The sequence below is a fragment of the Seriola lalandi genome, unplaced genomic scaffold (assembly GCF_002814215.2).
Source record: "Seriola lalandi dorsalis isolate HSWRI2012SDOR001 ecotype SW California unplaced genomic scaffold, Sedor1 jcf7180002053933, whole genome shotgun sequence".
Lineage (NCBI taxonomy): Eukaryota > Metazoa > Chordata > Actinopteri > Carangiformes > Carangidae > Seriola > Seriola lalandi.
Genome location: NW_019524486.1, coordinates 117,924 through 139,209, shown reverse-complemented (window position 1 = coordinate 139,209; position 21,286 = coordinate 117,924). Strand labels below are relative to the sequence as shown.

Here is a 21,286-nt window from a genome sequence, read left to right as displayed (position 1 = left end):
AGGAGAGAGCTGCAGAAAAAGAGGAAAATTAAAAAAGTGACGGTGATATGAAGCAGGTAGGAGAAAAGCAAAACGATAGGTGACATGTTCAGATGCACAATTCAGTGATTTAATGTGCTCCTATATGAAGCCCTAACTCTTGACTGCTGTAATGTAATGTCTTTCCCATTTGAATGTGTTTTGGTTTGTCACTGACCAGACTTTATAAAGGCTATATAAAATCTTAGCACTGGCAGACATTTGATATTTTCTTAATGCCTCTGAGTCGGCTGGAATGCGGTACGACGATGGATAAACGGTCTCTGTCTCTGCATGTGTTTAAATGTTGAAAATAAACTGCTCTGTAGAATGCTGGTAGTAAGAGAAACAACTTGGTAGTTATCTTTGAAGGGTTAAATACATTAAACGCATTCATCCCCTGTTAATAAGTGCATGTTATGTTTCTTTGGATTAGGGTTTGATATTTGGCTCATCAAATATTTGGACTTATACTGACCTGATTTTTAAATATCAGAAGACTGGCTGGATTTAGGCAGAGCTCGTGTAATACTGTAATAAATTATGTGCATTTGAAATGGGGGTCAAATGTGGCATTTTGTCTGGGAAACCAATTTTATTGTCACATCACTTTGCTGGTATTAATATGTAGATAGGTTTTAGTTACAAGACATTAACAATAGATTCAATCTAAATGTGAACATTTACTTAATAATTGTGTTTATTGCTTAGCACAACAGTAAAACAGTATTATGCTGCACTATTTGAACATAGCATGGTGTGTTTGAGATCTGTAAATCATGGCTCCCTCTTGACTCTGCATGTCTGTGTTTATTAAACCCTCTGCTGTGGCCGTATCTACATTCTCAAAGAATGTGTTGCTGTACGCTTTGGAGCCCGAGGTCCTGGAACAGAGGAGGCTGTTCTAATGTAATGCCCCTGTTCATGTGACAGTGTAGCAGAAGCAGACGGTGTTTACCCCAAACATTAAGACCAGGCTAGAAATGTCTCTAGAGGCAATGTTTAGGAGCGTTGTGTAGAAATCTGATATTTTGTTGTCTTTTAAAAGCACAAAAACATTTTAATTTCACTCTAGTGCTGCTTACAGTGGATGGTAAATCACTTTGTAATGCTTTGATATTTAACATGTCAACTCTTCACCAGTAAATATATTGAATTAATTGTCTTTCAGACTCTCCTGCTCAGACTTCTCACTGTGCTCGCAGCTGTCAGTCTGTTTGTCTGCAGCAGGTTAAAAGCAACATTGTCGTCAAGTTGAGTTGCCAACCAGCTTTGGACACTCAACAGTTGGCAGATTCCACTGGCTGTAAACCAAACACTGAGTCAGAGCCGTGTTGGCCAGCCTCCTTGGAGCAGCTGCACACATCTGGGCAGGGATACACATTGCAGACATGGCTGTGTGGAGTCAGGGAATCCTTGTCGAACAGTGGTTGCACTGTGATCCTGAGCCCACATTTTAATTTTAATTTTATTTTTTTTAAACATTACACAGAGTGACATACTAACATCCTGACCTCCACCTCAAACCAAACCCCAGCCCAGGAGGTCAGTGAAGCCAGCTTCATCATTAACAGCTGTCTCATTACATTAGCTGACACTGTTTGGCACTGTATCAATTCATGTCATCTGTGTCTTTAAAAATAGACTGAGTACACAGTTTGGTTTTATACTGATTGTACAGGTGCACAAGGCAACAGATGTCAGTCAGGAGGTGCAAGAAACTCTCAAAAAGAGACGGTGATTGGTTATTTATCTTCAGTCTTCTTGAAAACTGCCCTGACAATATGTGTACACCACCGTCTGCGTGATATCTACGTGCTTTTGTCTGCTCTGTTAAGATTTATAGGTAAATGTATAAACTCCCTGTGGCTTTTAGCCGTAATGATCTTTCCACCCCTCAACTGTTCGGCAAAGACATGCATTTTCCACTCAGCACAGCTGTCAGCTACTGGAACTGCACAGCTGTAAAAGCCTCTGCCAGACAGAGCATCTTCAGACAAAGCCATGCTAGCTATTGGCTCTTTTAGACTGTACTTTCACCAAAGTCTTCCTCATCCTCAGGGAACCACGAATGTCTGAAAAAAAAAAATTCATGACAATCCATGCAACAGTAGTTGAGATATTTCACTCTGGATCAAAGTGGTCAACTGTCATTATGATCCTTAAAGCCATGCTGCTAGCATTACTAAAAAAAATGTGGGATGTGATTTTGCATGTTGTGATTTAAAACCAATTATTTACTTGGTAGGACTGTAAATTTCACATTGCTAATTTTATGTCCATGTAAAGTCAACACAAACATCTGCAATTATCATGACGGTAATTCTACTCATTCCTTTGCCTGCCAATTAACACTTTTATGACATCCTGGATAAACAAACCTATATTCAAAAATGGGATGATAAATGATTAAAGCTTCGACTGCTTAAATATTTTAAAAGGCTGAAGAAGCAGATGTGAATCAAAAGCCACATTTGTTACCATGTGGTGAGAAGTTAGACAGATGGTTTGTCAGTGGCAGCAGAGGTGGTGAGTGCGTTTGTTGAGAAGCCAAGTATGTGAGAGGTCTGGGTGGGCTGGGGAGCGGGACGTTAACCTCTCCTTGACCCCATAAGAAGAGGATTTGGACTTTAGGTGAGGAATCTATGTGAAAGGTGGGATATCTTTTCTCTTTTTACCTGCTTTTTTCTTTAAATATACAAGGGGCCAGTCTCATCCACCGTGTGTGTGTGTGTGTGTGTGTGTGTGTGTGTGTGTGTGTGTGTGTGTGTGTGTGTGTGTGTGTGTGGGGGCTGAGACCATGGAGACATTATGGGCTCGAAGAGACGTGAATAGAGGATGAAGCTCACTTTCCATCATGTTTCCCCGTTTGAAAGGCAAGTAACGTCATCATTGTCATAAAGCCCATTCACAAATAAGGCTGCGTATAGTCCAGACAGGTTGGACATCGAGCTCATTGCACAATACATATTCAGTCACACATGCAATAATGGGTTTTATGTATTAGTTGAAGTCTACAGAAATATTTACTAAAGTGCCTGTAAAAACTGTCCTTAAAACTAAGTATTAGACTAAACTGCTGCCTATTCAGATGTGTCACTGTGGTGGTATCATCTGGATGATTTATTATCCTATATTTAGTCTATATTTTTCTTAACCAGTCTGCAGTATATGTCTTTCCCTGGCTGACTGCTCCTTTTATCCATTTAAGGTTGTTTTTATGCTTTACGCTGTGTTGGATCTTTTTATGCGACGCCTGTCATCGTCTACACGTTATATTTGACTCGACAACAGCTTGTTTCAATATTTTAAAGCACACTCACTCTCCAGGGGAACACATTTATTTATGCTCTGTAGCATAGCATGACATTAGGAAGTGTAGCCAACACAATCATGGCCAGCAACCAACCAAAAATACAGCCCAGATGAATTAGCTGTATGGATATCTACAGTCAGGTAATTGTGAGTGATTGGTTTTATATTCCCTACAAACTGTTTTAAACGATGACAATGATCACAAATCAGTGCAAGACAACTGTCCTCCTTCCTTTTATGGAGCTTGTGTGATGCACCAGTTCATCAGTCACTGTCCAATCTGGTGTACTCCCTCTCTTTGCTTCTCTATCTCTCTCTTGAGTGTCAATGTGCTTTAAGTGCCCAATTATTCAGTTAGTGTGTGTACATGTCGGGTGTCTCTCCTAACAAGAGGGGGGAGGATGTGGAGACCAGGAGCATCTATGGGACGAGGTGGAGAGAGGAGGGGCACCTCAGACCAGAGTGTATATTAGACCCTCACAAACGGTGTACGTTGCCCAATCTACAACATCTGCTTCACCCTCCTCATTCTCCTGCTGGGTCTAAAACACATTTTGGGCTTTTCCCCCTCCAGGTCCACCATGTTGGGACAGCTACTTCTTCAGGGCACGGTGATCCTTTGGCTGGTTCAGACAGCATACACAGGTGGTGAGTGTCTGAGGTGCAGAGATGAAGGCCCCTGCCGTGTGACATAATGTGATTAGCTCAGTGATCAAATTGAATCGTATTGATGTTTTATATTGGATTTAAATTATTTTGTATGGGGCGTATTTTGCTAAATTAAATGTATGAAATGTCATTACGACTGAGGCCGAGAATCAGTAATATCAGTTTGAAATAACTGCCTTGTGTAAAGGAAATGAGATGACCAGTCACAGTTATTCAGATCCTTCCAGAAGAACTTAATTCAGCTGTGTAGCTTGTTGTTTCTGGGACCTGTGACCATGTAGCTCGCACAGAGGAGCTGCAGTCTGTCTCTGCACATCAGTCATAATTTAAACAGGCCTCACTGTATCTCATTTCCCCACTATTTCACCTCTTGCTGTGTTTGATGAAATGCTTTCTCAAAGGAGATTATGTCAGAAAACAAATAATATATTATGAAAATGTATCTCTGACATTGTTTTAAGCGCCTCTTAAAGCTAAAATCTGTTGCTGGAGTTGGTTTCATTGCAGTGAGAAAAATCTTTAAATTGCAACAGTGGGTTTCTGAAGTCTACTGTAGTGTTTATTTTTCTTTTAGTCACTGGGTTTAATTGCCGCATTCAAATCAATAATGTACCACTCAATACATGGGCCCTTTGCATGTCTGAAATGTATTTTGTCTCAGTGAGTTATAGCTTCTTTTGATTCGTTTAAAATAAAACAAGAATGGATTCGCACTGTTCAAACAGCTTCAACTCTAATACTGGAACTCAATCATGCAAAGTTAAAACATATTCATATTGTTGGTTTTCTTCTTTTAAGACTTTCAAACTGTGTTTAAATACAGCAACCCTTCATGCTCCAGCCTTGTGCAGTGAAACCTTACAACCTGCTGATGAGGTGAAGGAGAGATGACACAAATGTCTTTCCGATGGTCGGGTTTGCCTGCCAAATTTCAAACGATCATGTCAAACTGAAATCTTAGCAACGCCGAGCTGTATAGCTCTTCCGTGTGGTTGGCCCTCTACCAGCTTTTCTTATGATGACGCGAAGCAGCCATATATCCAGTTTTCTCTTTAACCAACGGTCTCAGTTTGTGAAATCAAAGGCAGCTTGGCTTCAGTGGCAGCAACAGTCTAAATTTAACATCCCTCTGTGAGAAGGGAAGAGAATGGTTTTACTGCTTGTACACAGTCACTCTACTGACAGTCTTCCTGAAAATGTTGGTCAGACTCCTGACTCACCACCAAACTGAATTTAATAAAAGTGAATTTCTAATTCTAATCTATTTCAATCTATATAATCATATGTATGTTTGTGAGATCATTTTCTGATGACTGCAGATTTATCATCAGTGCAGTAACTTGAATTGTAAGAACAGGGAGAATGTGAAACTTTTCTTAACTTGCAGTATAAAATAATGGTATTTTTTAACAGTTTAGGGACTGTATGAAAGTTTCCAGGTGTGAGTTAAAACACACCTAATAATATTCAGGCAACATGTTTCATCTCATTACATTGATTAGCAGAACAATTGTTTGAATTTGTACCATATTACAGTGACCTGACTGTAGTTTCTCATTAAATATGTTGTGTTTAAGGTTATGGTGCTTCAAGAGTCTCCAATGGACAAGGGCCACAACCTCATGGTGAATCCCTCACATTCTTTTTACTTATACACTTTCTGTCTTTATGAAACAGAAAATTATTGCAATTGTGGGAGTCTGTCACAAGCCAAAGCTTTAGTGTCATGTCCGTCATTTGTTTTTCTTTTCTTTCTTTCTTTTTTTTTTTTTTTTTTGGTATTAGGAAGGAAACCCCAGAATGGTGGAGGTATAGGAAGAATGCTGATGCCATCAAAAGGTAAATTAACAGCAGATTTCTTCAGCCATGAACTCACCTGTTCCCAAGAATATAAGATTAAAAAAACATTTCTTTTTTAGGTGTGGGTCAGGTGATGGGTGCACAAAATGGATATGGTGGATACCCAACAAAAGGAGTAGGTCAGTGATTAAAGAGGGTGAAAATTACATAGAAATACATGGCAGGTCGATCTTATCTGAGAATGTAATTTTCCTAATGTTGCACTCAGGTTATGGACCAGCAGCTGGAGTTTCAAGTGCAAATGGAGGGAAATCTAACGGTAAATCTGTTTTCACAACACTATTGTTCAAATTTAGCTCATCATCGTTACATTTAACTTTTTCTTACCACATATTTAATCTAATTAAGGCTATGGAGCAGCAGCTGGTGTGACCAATGGGGGAGGGACGAAAGGTAGGTTCACCATGTATCTGTGCTCGCTCTATTTAAGCAAATCATCAGCTCAGATATGGTGAATATTTTGATTATGATTTTACGTCTTATTTTTTTAAGGCTATGGAGCAGCAGCTGGTGTGAGAAATGGACAAGGTAGGTATTCTGATATGAATCCACCACACCAAAAAAAAAAAAACATTTTGCTGAAGCTATCATATGAGCATGAGGCAAATTCAATTTCACCCTAAGTGATATCATATTTTATATATATATATGTATATATATATTTTGCTTTCTACATCACTTCATGGGTGCAGCAAGTGGAAATTTTCTACCAACAGATGTCAGCAAAAGCAACATTTTCAGCTTGTGTGTCATCACTAAACAAGCTCTCAACCAACAGGCTTAAAAAAGTGGATCTTAAAAGTTGGTTATCAACCTTTTTGAATTCAGTCAGTTACAGCAGATCCCAATGGTGAAGAGTTTCAGAGCCGACAAAGGTCATAGGAAATGTCCCCAAAATATGGCTCACATATTTCTGAATGTAGTCAATTACACTGCTTCCGGTAAACCTTCACAGCCTCAGGAGAGAGAGAGAGAGCGCACCACATAAACAGTGTATTTAGCCATATTTTTGTGAGGGCTGTGGTGAGTGTGGGGAATAATGTGAGCAAACAGATGGGCAGGAGTAAAGTAGAATCTGCTGCTGGAGTAATTTGAGAAGTTTCGTTTTTGTTCGCTCTCTTTAATGGTCACAAAGCAGCAATCAATCATCCAAAATACCCATCAACTTTGCTATTGAGCTCTGCATATTATATTCTGAAAAACCCATCTGCACTGGTGCACAAGTAATGAACTACTGTAGCTCTTACATATTTTTTCCTGATGACTGTACTGGGGCACATTTCACTTGATGTGTCGCTGCTTTCCACTAACGTCTCTGTCTCTGCATGCATTGTGTTTATAATAATCCAGGAGGAAATCCAGCGGTTTTACCCAGTGGAAATGGAGCTAAATCCAATGGTAGATGTAATATATTAAATAAATCTCTCCACATTTAAACTTTGCACTTTCCAATTCAGCAATAATTAAAATGCAATATGATGATTGATTGCTATAATACAATCATTCTGTGATTTTTGTTGTTGCAGGATATGGTGTTCAGGCCGGCCCAGCCAATGGGCAACAATTTAAAGGCAACGGTATGATACTGAGGACAAATGCATACTCTCTCACCCACATACAAATCACTGAGCAACAACACCGTTCAATTAAAATTTCTTTATGTTGCAGGCTACGGTGCTGCTCAAGCTGGTGGATACGGTGGACAAAGAACTAAAGGCAATGGTATTTTAGTTGTGATGATGTACTAGATCATATTTTGGTTGTGTTGGACAGATGATGTCATGATTTCTATCGTATATAAGTTATTTTAAGTTAACTTCACGTTCTTGGAAATAGAGTTGAAAAGTATGTCACACTCAAACTGACATACAGTAACTATGTGACAACTTTAAAGGAGCTATTTGTAGGTTTTGCTACTGCTACATAGCTAATGTTAGCATTAACAGCTAACTTACTTACTTACCAGTCTAGACAAAATGTTGCAACCTCAGAATCAAACTTCGTTTGTGAAGTTAGCATGCTAACCAGCTAGCCCCGGCCCGTCGTCTCACTTTCCGATAGCAACTCACTGTAGCCTCCAATCTGCTCAGAAGATGTAGCGCAGCTCAGAGGGTGTATTATAACCTCTTCTATCATAAAGACGATGGCCAAAGCTGAGGCCACATTTAAACTCACAGTCTCTTTAATCTCCAGGTTATGGAGCTCCTGCTGCTGTAGCACCAAATGGAAACAGAGGCCAGTTGAATGGTAAGTCCACAGTTTCAGTCATTTTATGAGGCGTCTGCTCTATGTACGTTAACATTAGTGCTGAAAAATGCAGTGAATCTGTTTGAAGTCATTTTACAGGAGTGCTGCATCCAAAAAACTGGAGCACAGCAAATGAGAAAATGTTTGTCTCCCTCACTGGCTTTTAGGTTATGGTGCTGGTGTTCTGGGTGGGAATGGACCTAAATCCAATGGTGAGTGACTACTGATAACTCTTTGTGTTCAGTAACAAATGTTAATTTATGGAAAACAATTGCCTTTTCATTTATTTGCTTCAAATATAATATATAGATTTAACATGAGATAATCCCCCATTTAGTGATAGTTATTTATCATAAAGTAGAAACTTTTTTTTCCCATTATTAAAGATGAATCAAGGTAAAGTTATATGTCCAAATAAAAAGCAACATAAAAACATCTTGAAGAATTAATATAATGAAATAATTGTACATAATTTTTATTTTTAACGTGATTTCAAAACCTGTTAAGGCCTGTATCGTATAATATTGGAAGTTTTGCTTTTTACTGTTAAAGCTGAGGAGCAAAGATATAAAAGGTTTTGTTTTTGTGTTGTATCTATTTGTAGGTAATGGTGCTGCAGCCGCTGCACATAATGGACTCGCAACAAAAGGCAAGGGTATGGTAGCTCCTACAGCCCTTTTTATAATATGACTGTGTTTATTGATTTGATGTTTATAATACAATTGTGTTATATATGATGCATGCATACACACACGCACACACGCATATCTGCATTCATTAAGAGCAGGGTAGGAAGACCCGTGTAATCTGATGAACCCAATAAAGATTTTCAAATAGTCCATTAATGAAGAATTAAAAAGGCATCAGGTCTTAATGAACTTTTGTTTCAACACATTGATATAAGAAGTCATCAGTGACTTTAAAAAACTTTCTCTGCCCCAATCCACAATTTTAAAGCGCAATTGAAATGGCCATTAATTAGTTAAGCTACAGCATCAAACGCAAAAAAGACATAAAACTGATTTGTTGTGTCAGCAACACGTTGTAGTGAGTTCTTGTATCTACTGTGCTGTGCTGTAGATTAATTAAAATACTCTGTTTGTTAGGCTATGGTGCTGGAGCTGGTGTACCGAATGTAAATGTGGCTAAAAACAACGGTAACATCAATACAAACCAAATTTTAAAACTCACATTTAAATGAATAAATGTAAATGGTATCACATCTTTGAATTTGATAATCATTCTTTAGGTCAAGGGGCTGCAGGTGGCCCATCCAGTGGCAATGGGGCGAGACCAAATGGTGAGATATGGAAAGTGGTTTTATGGAAAAGGATAGCCTGATGGTTTTTGAGTTTCTGAGACATAAAACATGTTCTTCTGTTTTATTTTATAAAACTTAAGTATGTCTGTGTGTCTAAAAGGACAGGGAGGAGCAGGAAGTAAACCCATGAAGGGATATGGCCGACCACCTTATGGGGCAGGTAATTCATCTTCTGCCACTTTCTTGTCCAGGAAATCAAGACATTCACTTTGAAACAAGATTTATACATCTGTGTTCCCCTGGTTTAAGGTCCAGGTGTGGGAATGGGAACCTCCAGAGGTCTGGGAGTACCTCAGCTCGCCAGGAACCAAGGGAAGGGTGAGTGAAGGCCATGGCACAGAACTGAGGTCACCTCCTGATACACCAGTAACAATGTCTTTATTTGTTCTTCCAGCATATGGCAGTAATGGTTATAATGGTTACGGAGCTCAGCCCATGGGAGGTGAGTCATACAGCAGTCAGTCAATATTGATTTCACTTATGGGATACCATGATGAATTACACATAAATGCTATTTGATAATATATATGTGTATACTCTATTTATAGGCTACAATGGCAGGTATGGCCATGCCGGTTTGGGTCTGGGACCTCAGTATGGGAATGGAGGAATGAAGGGACCAAAGCAAGGTATGAAGATCCCTACTGTTTAGTAAAAATTACCTATTTCCAATTTTGGTTATTTTCATGTTTCTCGATCATATATATATATTCTTCTGTACAACTCACCGCACTTCCTTGAACTCATTTGATAATGTTAAATCTTCAGGCTACAGTGGTGCCGCTGGTGTGTCCAATGGACAAGGTGCAAAAGCCAATGGTAAATTTGTAAATATAATGCAATATATCACACGGAGTAAAAAAAATTAACAAGCCACCATTACAATTCTCTGAAATCATTGTGTTGTAAAATGTAAAGGTTATGCAGGAGCCAGAGCCCCTAATGGAAATGGAGCCATGCCAAATGGTGGGTCAACATGCAAGAATTATGCAAGAAATTTATAATAATTACATTTACAGTATATGATTAATCTTTTCTGTCTGTCTATGTAACTGTTCAGGTTATGGATACCCGAGTGGTGGAGCTACCAAGCCAGCAAACGGTGGTAGGTGCATGGATAGAAACAGATGAGTGTAATTATAAAGATAAGATTCTTCGTGGGTGCTATGGATATGTTTTCTTATATATCACTATTTTAAACAATATTACCTCAGAATCCATCTCTTGCATCAAGCTGTTACATAATTTTGAGGGAATTGTTACAAAGCTCAGAAATATTAGAGTTATATCTGTAGATGTCTTTACATGAAGCACAGATGAAGGTGTCCGTCTAATTACTGATCTAACTTTACATTGATTATTTTTAGGGTATGGCAACTTTCCAAATGGGCATGGCGCCAAACCCAATGGTGAGACGGTCACTTCTTTTTTTCAAATCTGATTCAAAAACATTGTTTTATTTCAAAGACATCTCGAACTCATTATAAATTTATGATTGTTTTAAAGGATATGGAGCCACCAGAGGAGGTGCGATGAGACCCCAACCAGGTACTACTTGTACTTTAAACATGTCACAAACTTTAGTTGTAAATACAAAGTCAAGTTTAGATCTTTCTGTAATGATTTATGTGCTCTCGAGGTTATGGAAATGGAGCTGTTCCCAGTGGATATGGAAATAAACCCAATGGTAATTGATCATATTTAGTGTTAGAAACAGAAACATTCATCATGTAGAAGAAAGCTTGGTGGTTTAGTGTGATGGTATATTTATGTAATATTATGTTTGACCTGAGGTTATGCAGCTGGAGCTGGAGCTGGTGTTCCCAATGGATATGCAGCCAAACCCAATGGTACATCCTGTTAATAAAAATGTAAAATGTATAACTGTTATTATATTTAGAAAATTATGAATGCCAAAATTTAAAACAAAGAAATTAAGTGAAATACAATACACATTGTTAGAAGTATTTCCTTTTTATGAATGTGCTGCTCATAATTAAATTTAAAATATATACTGTATATATATTATATTATAAATATTACACTTGTCAATATTTAGCAATTCATCGTTAAAAAGTAGATCTGACCCAAGCTGTAGTTGCACAGTTGATTGTTTTTCATTGTGGCCTTTTCCATGTCATGAACAGAAAAAGCCCCTCTGCACCTCTTCATGAAACCTTATGACTGTGGTTTGCATTTCGTATTGGCACTGAAGCACAATACACCTCTTCACTTTGCTTTCTGTATTCTAATTTGATGTTGATGTGGCATTGAAAATTCATATCACAATGAAAAGTGTTAGATGACCTTTGCTAGATAAATGTCATTTAACATAGGGTTTCCATTTAATTATGACCCCATAAATGCCCACATAAAAATGAAATATATGTAACAAAGTGAATTGTATTTCACTTTATATCTTTGTTTGGCACGCTTTAATTTATATTATTAATTATATCTATATCTATATATTATATCTCTCTATTATATTATATCTTCCACAATTACCAGCCTTGCCTAAACTTTATTATATTTTCTCTGAAGTTCATGGAGTTAGAAATGGAGCTGCTCTCGGTGGATATGGAGGTAAACCCAATGGTAAGCTCCAGCTATCCAAATTTATTGAAATTCTAAAAGTTATTCATTGGTTCTGAATTTCATTTGTCAGAGTAAATTTTATAAATCTTTTGTGATAGCTAGTTTTATCTGTTAAATGACTTTGTGACATCTACAAACTATTGTTTGCAGGATACGGAGGGCAGAGCAGAGGCTCACAGCCACAAACTACCAAAGGAGTTGGAGCAGTGTCACCCAGCGAAGGTGCTAAATCACTCGGCAATGGTAAGAATTATTAATAATTTTCTGTCTTTTTAAATTGTGCTCTTAGTGGTTTTCCATTCACATCTCTGTTTGGTTCTCAGGTTACGGCGTGATGCCAAACGGGAAGGGTAGAAATGGTGCAGTTGCTTCCAATGGAATGGGCCTGAAGGGTGGAGTTCTGTCTCCTGAGCAGCCAAGCGCAGCACCACAGGAGGGTGTTCCACCTCAACAAGCAATAACTCAAGGTGCAGTGCCTCTTGTCCCTGAGCCAACCCGTGGTATCCTTGTTATGGTGACACAGGAGAAATATCAAAAGCTGCCTTTACCTGTGCCACAAGGAAAAAGCTACAAGCAGACACCGCTAATCCCTCAGGCTACACCAGAACCAGCACCGGCACTTTCAGGAGGCAGTGACCCAAAGCTTGCACTTGAACCCACACCTGAGCCTGCACCCCTGGGCCCATATGGCAAGGGTCCAAAGGCAGCCACATCTGGACCAGTGGTTCCCCAGAGTTACCCAGCACCAGAGCCGGCAGCAGTCTTTCCTCAAGGCAAGTACCCCAAACCTGAAACTGTGCAGGTGCAGTCAAATCTCTGGCAACAAATATTGAGTGTCCGTATACTATGAAGTCGCAGAACGTCACTGTTGTAGTTCATTTACAAGTAAAAATGAATTGTGAAATTACTGTACATTTCCTGACAGTGGTTGTTCGCAGCAATGTTGCCAGATTTTTCTGTGTGCTAACAACTGTGCACAACTGATGGAATTACACTCTACTTTTGTAGAGTACAAACTGGTGGTGATGACTGCAAAGTGTTTTCAGCCACACTCAACTAATTTGCGTGTGTGTCACTCTAATGCTTTATAATATGTTGCTTTTGAATTTTTACCTTGCAGTTTCACTGTAACACTGTAAATGCAGCTGAGCTAAAGATTTCATGTGGAGGATATTTGTGTATTCTGTGTTTATTAATGTGTGGGGGTCACTAGCTGTAATAATTTGCAAACCTTTAGCAAAATAATATGTGCACATAAATGTTGATGCAATGTATGGCCTCTAGGTTATGTGACTGGAAGTGCTGTGCCTGAGCAAAAAGGTGCAGAGGCAGACGTTCTGTTTGGGGTAGACAGCACCAGTGAGGGAGATGCTGCCCCTGAAATCAGCAACCCTCTGAAAACCAAAGCTGTTCCTGAAACAGTGGCAGCTAACGGTGCAGGGAGCATCATTCCCGAAGAGACGCTGGCTGTGGGTGTGCCCGAGGTTGCACCTGAAGAAGCAAACATCAAGAGTCAGTCTGAGGCAGGACCTGTCAGGCTCGGGGTCAAAGGTCTCCCTGCAGGGGAAAGTGGGGCAGCTGGTAAACTAAGTCTTGATATGGGTTTGTTTACTAGTGTTGGACTGCATGTGTAAATGTTGACTGAATCCTGTGTGTGTCCTAACTCCAAGTCTGTTGGAGAATTGTGGACTTTATGATCACTCCAAGTGTCTGACAGGATTCATCAGCCTGTGAGATTTATGGGTTTTTTTTTATGGCTAGAATTCAGTCTAACTTGCCTGTAATTGTTTGGCAATCTAAATGGCAACTAAAATTATTTAATATTTTTTACACTATCTTAACCCAGTATGGCGTTTTTATATATATAAAGGTATATATAAAATACTACAGGTTTAATGTCAAGTAAAGATGGACAAATGCCAACTTGTGTGACTGAATCCTAGCCAGTGCTCATAGTTAAAAGTGTTTTAAGTCTACAGTTTTGTGTTCATGTATGTTTTTGTGTTGCATGCTCTCTTCAGTGCTGTCTCAGCAAATTACCAGTAACTTGTGTTGATATGTGTTTATCTCAGATGTTTTCTTGTTGAAACTGTCACTCAACTTTGTCATATCCAATGTGTCACTGGAGCAGGTTGAGAATTAACCAATTCACAATATGTCCACTTGTAGTCTAAAAGTGTGAAGTGTGTTACTTTGTTGTGTTTTCGTTGTGATGTTTTTACATTTTGTTGATATCTAATAATCCTTCTAAATTTCAGTTGGTGCATGAGCTATACTAGTATTTTAGGTTTAACCCACTGATTTAAGATTACAATCTTTACTTAATGACGTTGCAAGTGTCAAAACATTGACGGGGATATAATAGATGGATCATTTCCAACCAAGCCCTGACCTTTTATTCTGTCCCCTTGCCTTCTAGTGAACGGAGGAGGAGCTTCAGTGTCCAAGGGACAGGGAGCTAAACCAGCCAAACCTGGTAAATATTTGTCTATTGTCTTGGAATAATATGCCGTATAGAAAGCTGGCATCATGCCCCGCATCCAGGGAGCTGTCATTCACTAAATCAGAAGTATTAATGTTGGCTCTATCATCCAAAAGGTGTGGGCATAAAAAGAGTCTGAATATATCAATAATAATAGCAACATTACAATATCACAGAGTCTGCCTGTTTGGTGGGCGATCACTTGGTCGTATGCACGTTTCTGCGTGTTTGTTTTGCCCTGAATTCTTCAGCTTTGTTTGTAATACATGTTTACATGCTTATTCTAGACTGTGGACCATCTGGAGTACCAAATGGACAATGGATGAAAATACCAAGACCAGGTAAACTTGAGAGTATGACATTTTAATGCTTGTGATGTGTGCGGCTTTCGACAACCATGCGCTACAGTGACTACAATACTGTAGCTTCTATAATCTCAGCATCCTTACATGCTAAAATGTGTATTTTCACATTATGTCGCATACAATGTATTTTATACACACAGAGGGCAGTAAAACCTTACACTTACCCTTAGTCTAAGCTGAGAAACACATTGTATTTGCTTGGTCTCGGCCTTGAGTTTTAAACACAGGGTCAAAGCAGATGATGAAACAGTGTAATCATTGTTTTCTCTGTGTCATTTAAATGTTATAATGCAGGGGCTGGAGCTTCCACTGGCACAATAACAAAAGGTACTTGTACACTCAGTAAATGGCATAACACGGTATATTTTGAATAGATACATTTATATGATTTGTTTATGATACTTCATGATTCTTCAATATTTTTTTGAGGTTATGGAGCAGGAGCTGGAGCGCCAAACAGATTCGGTGCTAAACCCAATGGTAAATCTACTTTATTCTTCATTCTTAATATACATGTGCATGAAATCCTTATATACTAAAGCCTATTGTAGCCTATTGTAGGTTTGATCATTATATAAATTCAGAAATGGCTGTCAACAGTGATATTGTGTCATTGTTTAGGATATGGTGCTGGTGCAGAGGGATATTCAAATGGAGGAGGAGCTAAAGCAAACAAACCAGGTAAAGAACTTGATAAAACGACTAATTTGCATGACTTGAATGAAATGCATAAACTTTTGCAAATGTGTCCTATTATGTTATTTAACCAAACAATCTGTCAAACAGCCTGTTTTTTACATGATGATATCTGCTTCAGATCAAACAACATTTGACTTTCTTAGTGGCTCATTTAAGAGACAAGAAAAGATAAAACTTTATAGCAGATAATGTCTTCAGTTTGACCTCATCAGACTACCATGCCATGATGCACTGGCATTATTAATGGCCCTTGAGATGAGGGTAAGATCCAAGGGTTCAAATGGAAAAAGTAAAATCCATAATATAATTAAGATTTCTTGAAGTGATCTGGTATTTATTAATTTATATAACTATGTATTTTCCCATTTTTGCTGTGCTGCTTCTTGTTTACTTTACCGTGGTGTAAATGTGAAGGTACCTCATGTATCTGAATGCTTTGTTTATCCAAAGGTTATGGCACAGGAGGCTACACTGTCCCTGGACTCAGCAATGGATATGGAGCTGGTAATATTTACTGTCAATATAAACATACAGTGAAGAATGTGCTCTGACATTTTCTTTGTCTTTAATTTTCAAGGATATTTAGATGTGGTACATTTTTTGTTTTCCATGTGCAGGTCGATATCCTTATGCAGGGAACCCTAAGCAGCCTGGTGAGTGCTTTTTTCCTCAGAAGACACAGAAATAATTATAATTAGATGAGTGGTATATATTTTGATAATTGTCCTGCTCTCAGCTTATGGACAAGGAGCGTACCTTGGAGCTGAATATGGAAATGGAAACTCCTATGGAGGTGCACTTTCTGAAGCAGGCAAATCCAAATCAGGTAGGCTTCTATGTTTATTTTAAAGTTGTTTAGTACAGAATCCATAAATTATATAACATACTATGAGTCTGTGAATTGGTAGATGCCATATTGCTGAGCTCACCCTTTATCTAAATTCTGTGCAGTGAGTTAGTTTATGATGTGTTTTTTTTTGCAGGGTATGGAAATGGAAATAGCTACAGTGCGGGTGTACAGCCTGACTATGCAAGTAAGTAGCATTATATAATATTTATTTGAGGAAATCTGTTTTTTAACAATAGCATTTTTCTTTGAAAGTCAACATTTCTCCTTCTCCCCAGGTCTTGGCCAGGGTGTACCCACTGCTGATGCCAAATCAGGTATGATATATATGACATTTGAAGAGAAATCTTAACATAAGGGTGCAGGAAATTAGATTAACAAGGGATGGATCATGAAACAGTCATAATGTGCTGCTGATCTACAGGTGGTGCCAGACAGATTCCTTACAATGGAGCTCCAGTGGTTCCAGCTGGACTAGATGGTAAGACCATGCCATCACATAAACATGTGTGACATGTAGGGTTTTAGTGAGCAGAATAATCTACAGTTGAAAAAACAGCAAAAATCCTTCCTTGAAAAATATAAGACTGCTATTGATATTTTGTTAATGATTGTGTTGGTCGTTCAAAAATAGAAGTGAAAAGGAAAGAAAAAAATACAAACAAAACAGTGGCTGAAATCCAATACCATCTCAACTCATATCCAGTTTGTATGTCTACCAGTGTGTTTGCATGCACTTTAGTCACTTGATGTGACTAAATGCTACACTTATTTTTTCTGTGTACTTGTGCAGGAATTAGTCAGTTTGAGCCTCAGTCTGTTGGCCTTGGTCCAAATGGGAAATTGGGCAGCATGTATGGTGGTATGTATAACTTAACATTCACATTCAAATCTTTATTGACACAATATAAACTTGTGTGATAAAAGGCTCTCATTTTAAGAATAATATAATAATATTAAATGCAACACACGAGACCCAAAACCTCTTCCAATGTTATAGGAATGGGTGACTTGCCTTTTGGTGGTCAGACACTTGGAATGGATGCAAAGAAGTCAAACGCCAAGTATGGTGAGTCCTCCTTGGTCATATTCTATCGCTCCACTATACTGAAGCTTGGAAAAGAGAAGGGAGTTATGTTTATGGTATTATGAGTTTATAGCTAATAAAATACTGCCTCACCTTGAAAATAGTAAATATAAGTGCCAACCACCTCACTGCCTTGCTCACTCTGATTCAGGCATTGGTGGGTTGCAGTTTGGAGGACAGCCTCTCAGCACAGGAACTAATGGTGCAGGAAAGTATGGTATGTTGATGTTACTGTTGCATGGTTGGGCTCCCAAGCCCATTAAGAATAAATATAAGCATATGCAGCCTCTAATGAATCGATGTGTGTCTAGTATTTTTTCTGCTTCTAAACTCTTTGTCTCAATTGTATCCAGGATATGGAGGAGGACCATATGGGCCTGCAGGTGATGGGAAATCATCTGGAAAATATGGTGAGAATCATAAGACTCCAGCAGACATCATGACAAAAAGTAAACTGCTTTACAAAATAAAGTGCCGTACCATGAGGAGCTGGAACCAAACCACTGTTTCTCCATATACAGCGCCACAGAGGTCTTGAGTATCTTGAGATATTATTCATGATGATTAATGATGGTTAATGGTTAATTCAAAATACTTTCAGGTGGTTGGTGCCAGCATGGGAGGATGGGAGGGTGTACATCCTCTTTGCTGTGCTAATAGTTTTATGTCCACTATAGCCGCCCAGACAGTGACAGGCTAACGATAATATAATACGCAATCCACACTTGGCTTCATATGAAGGTCCATTTTGAGAGGTCATGTGATCATTTATAGTGTTTTCCCTCCATCTCGGCTCAGGATATGGTGGCTTCCCCAATGGTGGGCAACTTCTTGGTCTTGGCAGTAATGGAAATACTGCCGGCCAATATGGTGAGTAATTAGCTCGTGTCTTCAGTTGTGATTTGATTGTGTCACTGTTATTATTTCTCTTATGTTCCTGTCTCTCCTCTTCCACTGCAGGATATGGAAGAATGCCTTATGAAGCTCAACCAGCTGGACTGAGCCCTGAGGCCAAATCTACCGGCGAATATGGTAGAAACCTTTAAACGAAACGTTTGGGGAAATACACTCATTAGCTTTCTTGTATGGTAAATATGAAGCAGCTGGCTAACTTAACTTTCTTAGCTTTTGTACAGATTAAATGAACAAGATCCAAAATGTCAATGAATGAGCTTCAGAGATGCTGGTAGGTGGATTTTATTACCTTTGTATAGAACCAGACTAGCTTTATTCCCTCTGTTTCCAGTCTTTATGCTAAGCTAAGTTAGCCAGCTGCTGGAGTAGCCTCATATTTACAAGGACAGACCTGAGAGTTGTACTGATCTTCTCATCTAACTCTCAGCAAGACAGCAAGTATATTTCACATAATGTTGAATAGTTCCTTTAATAATGAGTCCATGAAAATGTGAATTATGAAATAAAATATTTTTTTTGTGCTGCATACAGACATACTCAAACCAGAGTATACAGCATGGATGCATTTGTTATTATTATATTTTGTAATTTATTTAATTAATTAAGTATTTTTTCCAGGTCTGGCTGTGTCACAATATCAGCCTGAACCTCTTGGACTTAATGGACAAGTACCAAGCAAATATGGTAAGATCCAGCAAACACCACATCTACCCATGACATTTGTTTATTCATTTGGTTTGACTTGTCATCTATGTGTGGCTGTTTCCTGCTAAGGTGGCAGTGAAGTTCCCTATGCACCACAAGCTCTTGGTTTCGGGGGTGACGCAAAATCTTCTGGGAAATATGGTACATCCTTTTATGTGTTTTTGTTTTTTCTCTTCTTGTCATATCAGTCTTTTTTTTTCCTCTGCATTTCTTAACATGCTTGCTAAAAGATTTCACATCAACCTCTCTGCAGGTAACCAGGGAGCGTACCGGTCGCAGCCCCTTGAATCTGCCTCTGAAGGCAGATCTGCTGGAGAATATGGTATTTTGTCATTATTGGTACTATTTACCAGTCTGGTTAGAAATGTGCAAACAAATTGTACATTTATCTTTATTTTTGCCTTAAACAGATCCAGCTGGTTTACCTTATGAGTCTCTGCCACTTGAGCCAGATTCACCTGGAAAATCTTATGGTGCGTCAGGGAAAGAGGTTTCACAGCACTTTATAGACTGTAGACCCCAGTCTCTTCTCATCTTACCTGTTTTTCTTCTGATCTCTTAGTGAAGGGAGAGCTACCGACTCCGGCAGTCGAAGGCGAGGGGATGTCTGTTGATAGATATGGTAAGTCTAGTGTGTATTACTGCATGGTTGTCTCTTGTGGATCCATTGATTTCAGTTAAATGTTTAGCTGTTATTTGTCACTTTCAGAAAATGTGGGCTACATAAATGGACATGTGCAACCCGAAGGTAAAACACGAGACATTTTATCTGCATAAATAATGAATTAGCAATAAAAACAGCATTGAAATATTTTACCCCATTCACTTATTTTTTCTCTCTATTATGTCTACCTATTTTCCTCTCCTCAATAGCTGTTGCATTTCCTGCAGCTCCCACTCCTAGCCCCACCTTGGCCTACCCCTCTGTCCCATCCTATCTGCCCGTAGAGTCCTTCACTCCTGATGTGGTGCCTGGAGCGGGTGTTGAAGACCTGCCCGATCCCGCGGGCACTGCCAGCCTCGGCCTTGGTTCTGCACCTGCCACAGAGACGCAAGGTGTTGTTCAGGTGCCTGAGCAACCCGATGACCTGCCACAACAGCAACTGCCACGTCAGATACACATTCAACAGCATCTCAAACTTCAATTTCACCCACAAGGCAAGTCATGGAGAGCTAAAAGCACTGCTAGACAGATCATCTGTAGGTAAAGTGGGAGGAAGAAATGGAGGAAGATGAAAGAGAGGATGAGCAATTGATGAAAGGCTGCATTTATCATTTATCTTCTCATCTAACTCACAGCTAAAAAAAAAAAAAAGCGATGAATTTCCAAAAATTAGGGACTATTGCTTTTATTTAAATATGATAAAATTTAGCAGGAAGCATTAGAGATAAACACTTAAATTATTGGTCATTTGCAGGGACAGCTTAAGTTTACCAACATTTGAATCCAGGAATAATATTTAATCAATGTAAATAAGGTTAAATATTAAACTTCTGTGTAACACTTTGCCTTGTTTCTTTTCTTTGTCTTTAGGAGCAAAGAATGGAAAATATGATTTGAATGGCTTCTTTGGGAATAGTGGCTATCAAGGTAAGAACAGAGTCAAACTTAAACATGGTTCAGTGTACTGACTTTCCTCAAACCTGCAACTCATCTTTGCACTGTACTCTTTTCTCCACACAGGTTAACTGTGCCGACAACGACTGGTATAACCTCTTTTTCTGCCATTGTATATTAATTTTGATTGTTTCCTAATTGTATATTATTTTTATTTTCTCCTGTCTGTCAAATAGTCCTGGTAGTCATATTTTTATGTTTTCTTGTAAGTCTAGAGATAAAACAACAACAATTTAAGCATTTTGAGTTGTTAGGTTTTAGTGTGAATTACCTTTTTGTCCTGCACTTACTCTTCACTGTACATGTAAAGAAGTGGTTGTTGAAGAAATGGAAGTACGGCTGCTGCATGTTTTCAGTGATTTCATTGAATCTGTCAGTTTTGCCTGGATGTTCTCAACTCAAAATGTTTCTATAAAACCTAATTCAGTCTAATTTATTTTGCACAGGAAAGGGTTTTTTACTACTTGTTGCAAGCATCTGTTTATTATTGTACAGTATTTGATTGAATAAAACCATCAAAGAATCCCAACAGTGAAAATG

The 21,286-nt window shown here is 38.7% G+C and overlaps 1 protein-coding gene across 5 annotated transcripts; it reads left to right on the top strand.

Moving 5' to 3' along the window:
* Positions 1–3,849: 3,849 nt before the first annotated feature.
* cmn (calymmin) lies at positions 3,850–21,275 on the top strand. 5 transcript variants are annotated; one of them, XM_087172975.1, is made up of 56 exons: positions 3,850–3,981; positions 5,580–5,627; positions 5,788–5,841; positions 5,922–5,981; positions 6,071–6,121; positions 6,211–6,255; positions 6,355–6,390; positions 7,213–7,260; positions 7,389–7,439; positions 7,531–7,584; positions 8,056–8,109; positions 8,277–8,321; positions 8,714–8,764; positions 9,216–9,266; positions 9,359–9,409; positions 9,531–9,590; positions 9,680–9,748; positions 9,825–9,872; positions 9,979–10,059; positions 10,199–10,249; positions 10,349–10,396; positions 10,491–10,535; positions 10,798–10,839; positions 10,937–10,978; positions 11,070–11,117; positions 11,224–11,280; positions 11,975–12,028; positions 12,179–12,271; positions 12,352–12,495; positions 12,589–12,801; positions 14,448–14,504; positions 14,798–14,851; positions 15,170–15,202; positions 15,305–15,355; positions 15,497–15,556; positions 16,025–16,078; positions 16,192–16,227; positions 16,311–16,400; positions 16,558–16,608; positions 16,700–16,738; positions 16,846–16,902; positions 17,215–17,283; positions 17,422–17,490; positions 17,660–17,725; positions 17,862–17,918; positions 18,307–18,378; positions 18,469–18,540; positions 19,042–19,107; positions 19,198–19,269; positions 19,382–19,450; positions 19,539–19,601; positions 19,691–19,750; positions 19,838–19,876; positions 20,002–20,286; positions 20,663–20,719; positions 20,813–21,275. In XM_087172975.1, exons 1-56 carry the CDS (start codon positions 3,915–3,917, stop codon positions 20,815–20,817), a joined length of 3,564 nt encoding a protein of 1,187 aa, XP_087029101.1. In that variant the 5' UTR covers positions 3,850–3,914; the 3' UTR covers positions 20,818–21,275. The 5 variants fall into 5 exon arrangements, with proteins under 5 accessions (XP_087029101.1, XP_087029098.1, XP_087029099.1 ...); XM_087172972.1 differs by having other exon boundaries at positions 12,352–12,801; XM_087172973.1 differs by lacking the exon at positions 11,975–12,028 and having other exon boundaries at positions 12,352–12,801.
* Positions 21,276–21,286: the final 11 nt, after the last annotated feature.

Coding starts and splice junctions, on each gene's coding strand:
- cmn (XM_087172972.1), top strand. CDS start 3,915: ATGTTGGGACAGCTACTTCTTCAGGGCACGGTGATCCTTTGGCTGGTT. Junction 16,228..16,310: donor AGGGAACCCTAAGCAGCCTG/GTGAGTGCTTTT, acceptor TCCTGCTCTCAG/CTTATGGACAAGGAGCGTAC. Junction 19,751..19,837: donor GATGTCTGTTGATAGATATG/GTAAGTCTAGTG, acceptor TGTCACTTTCAG/AAAATGTGGGCTACATAAAT.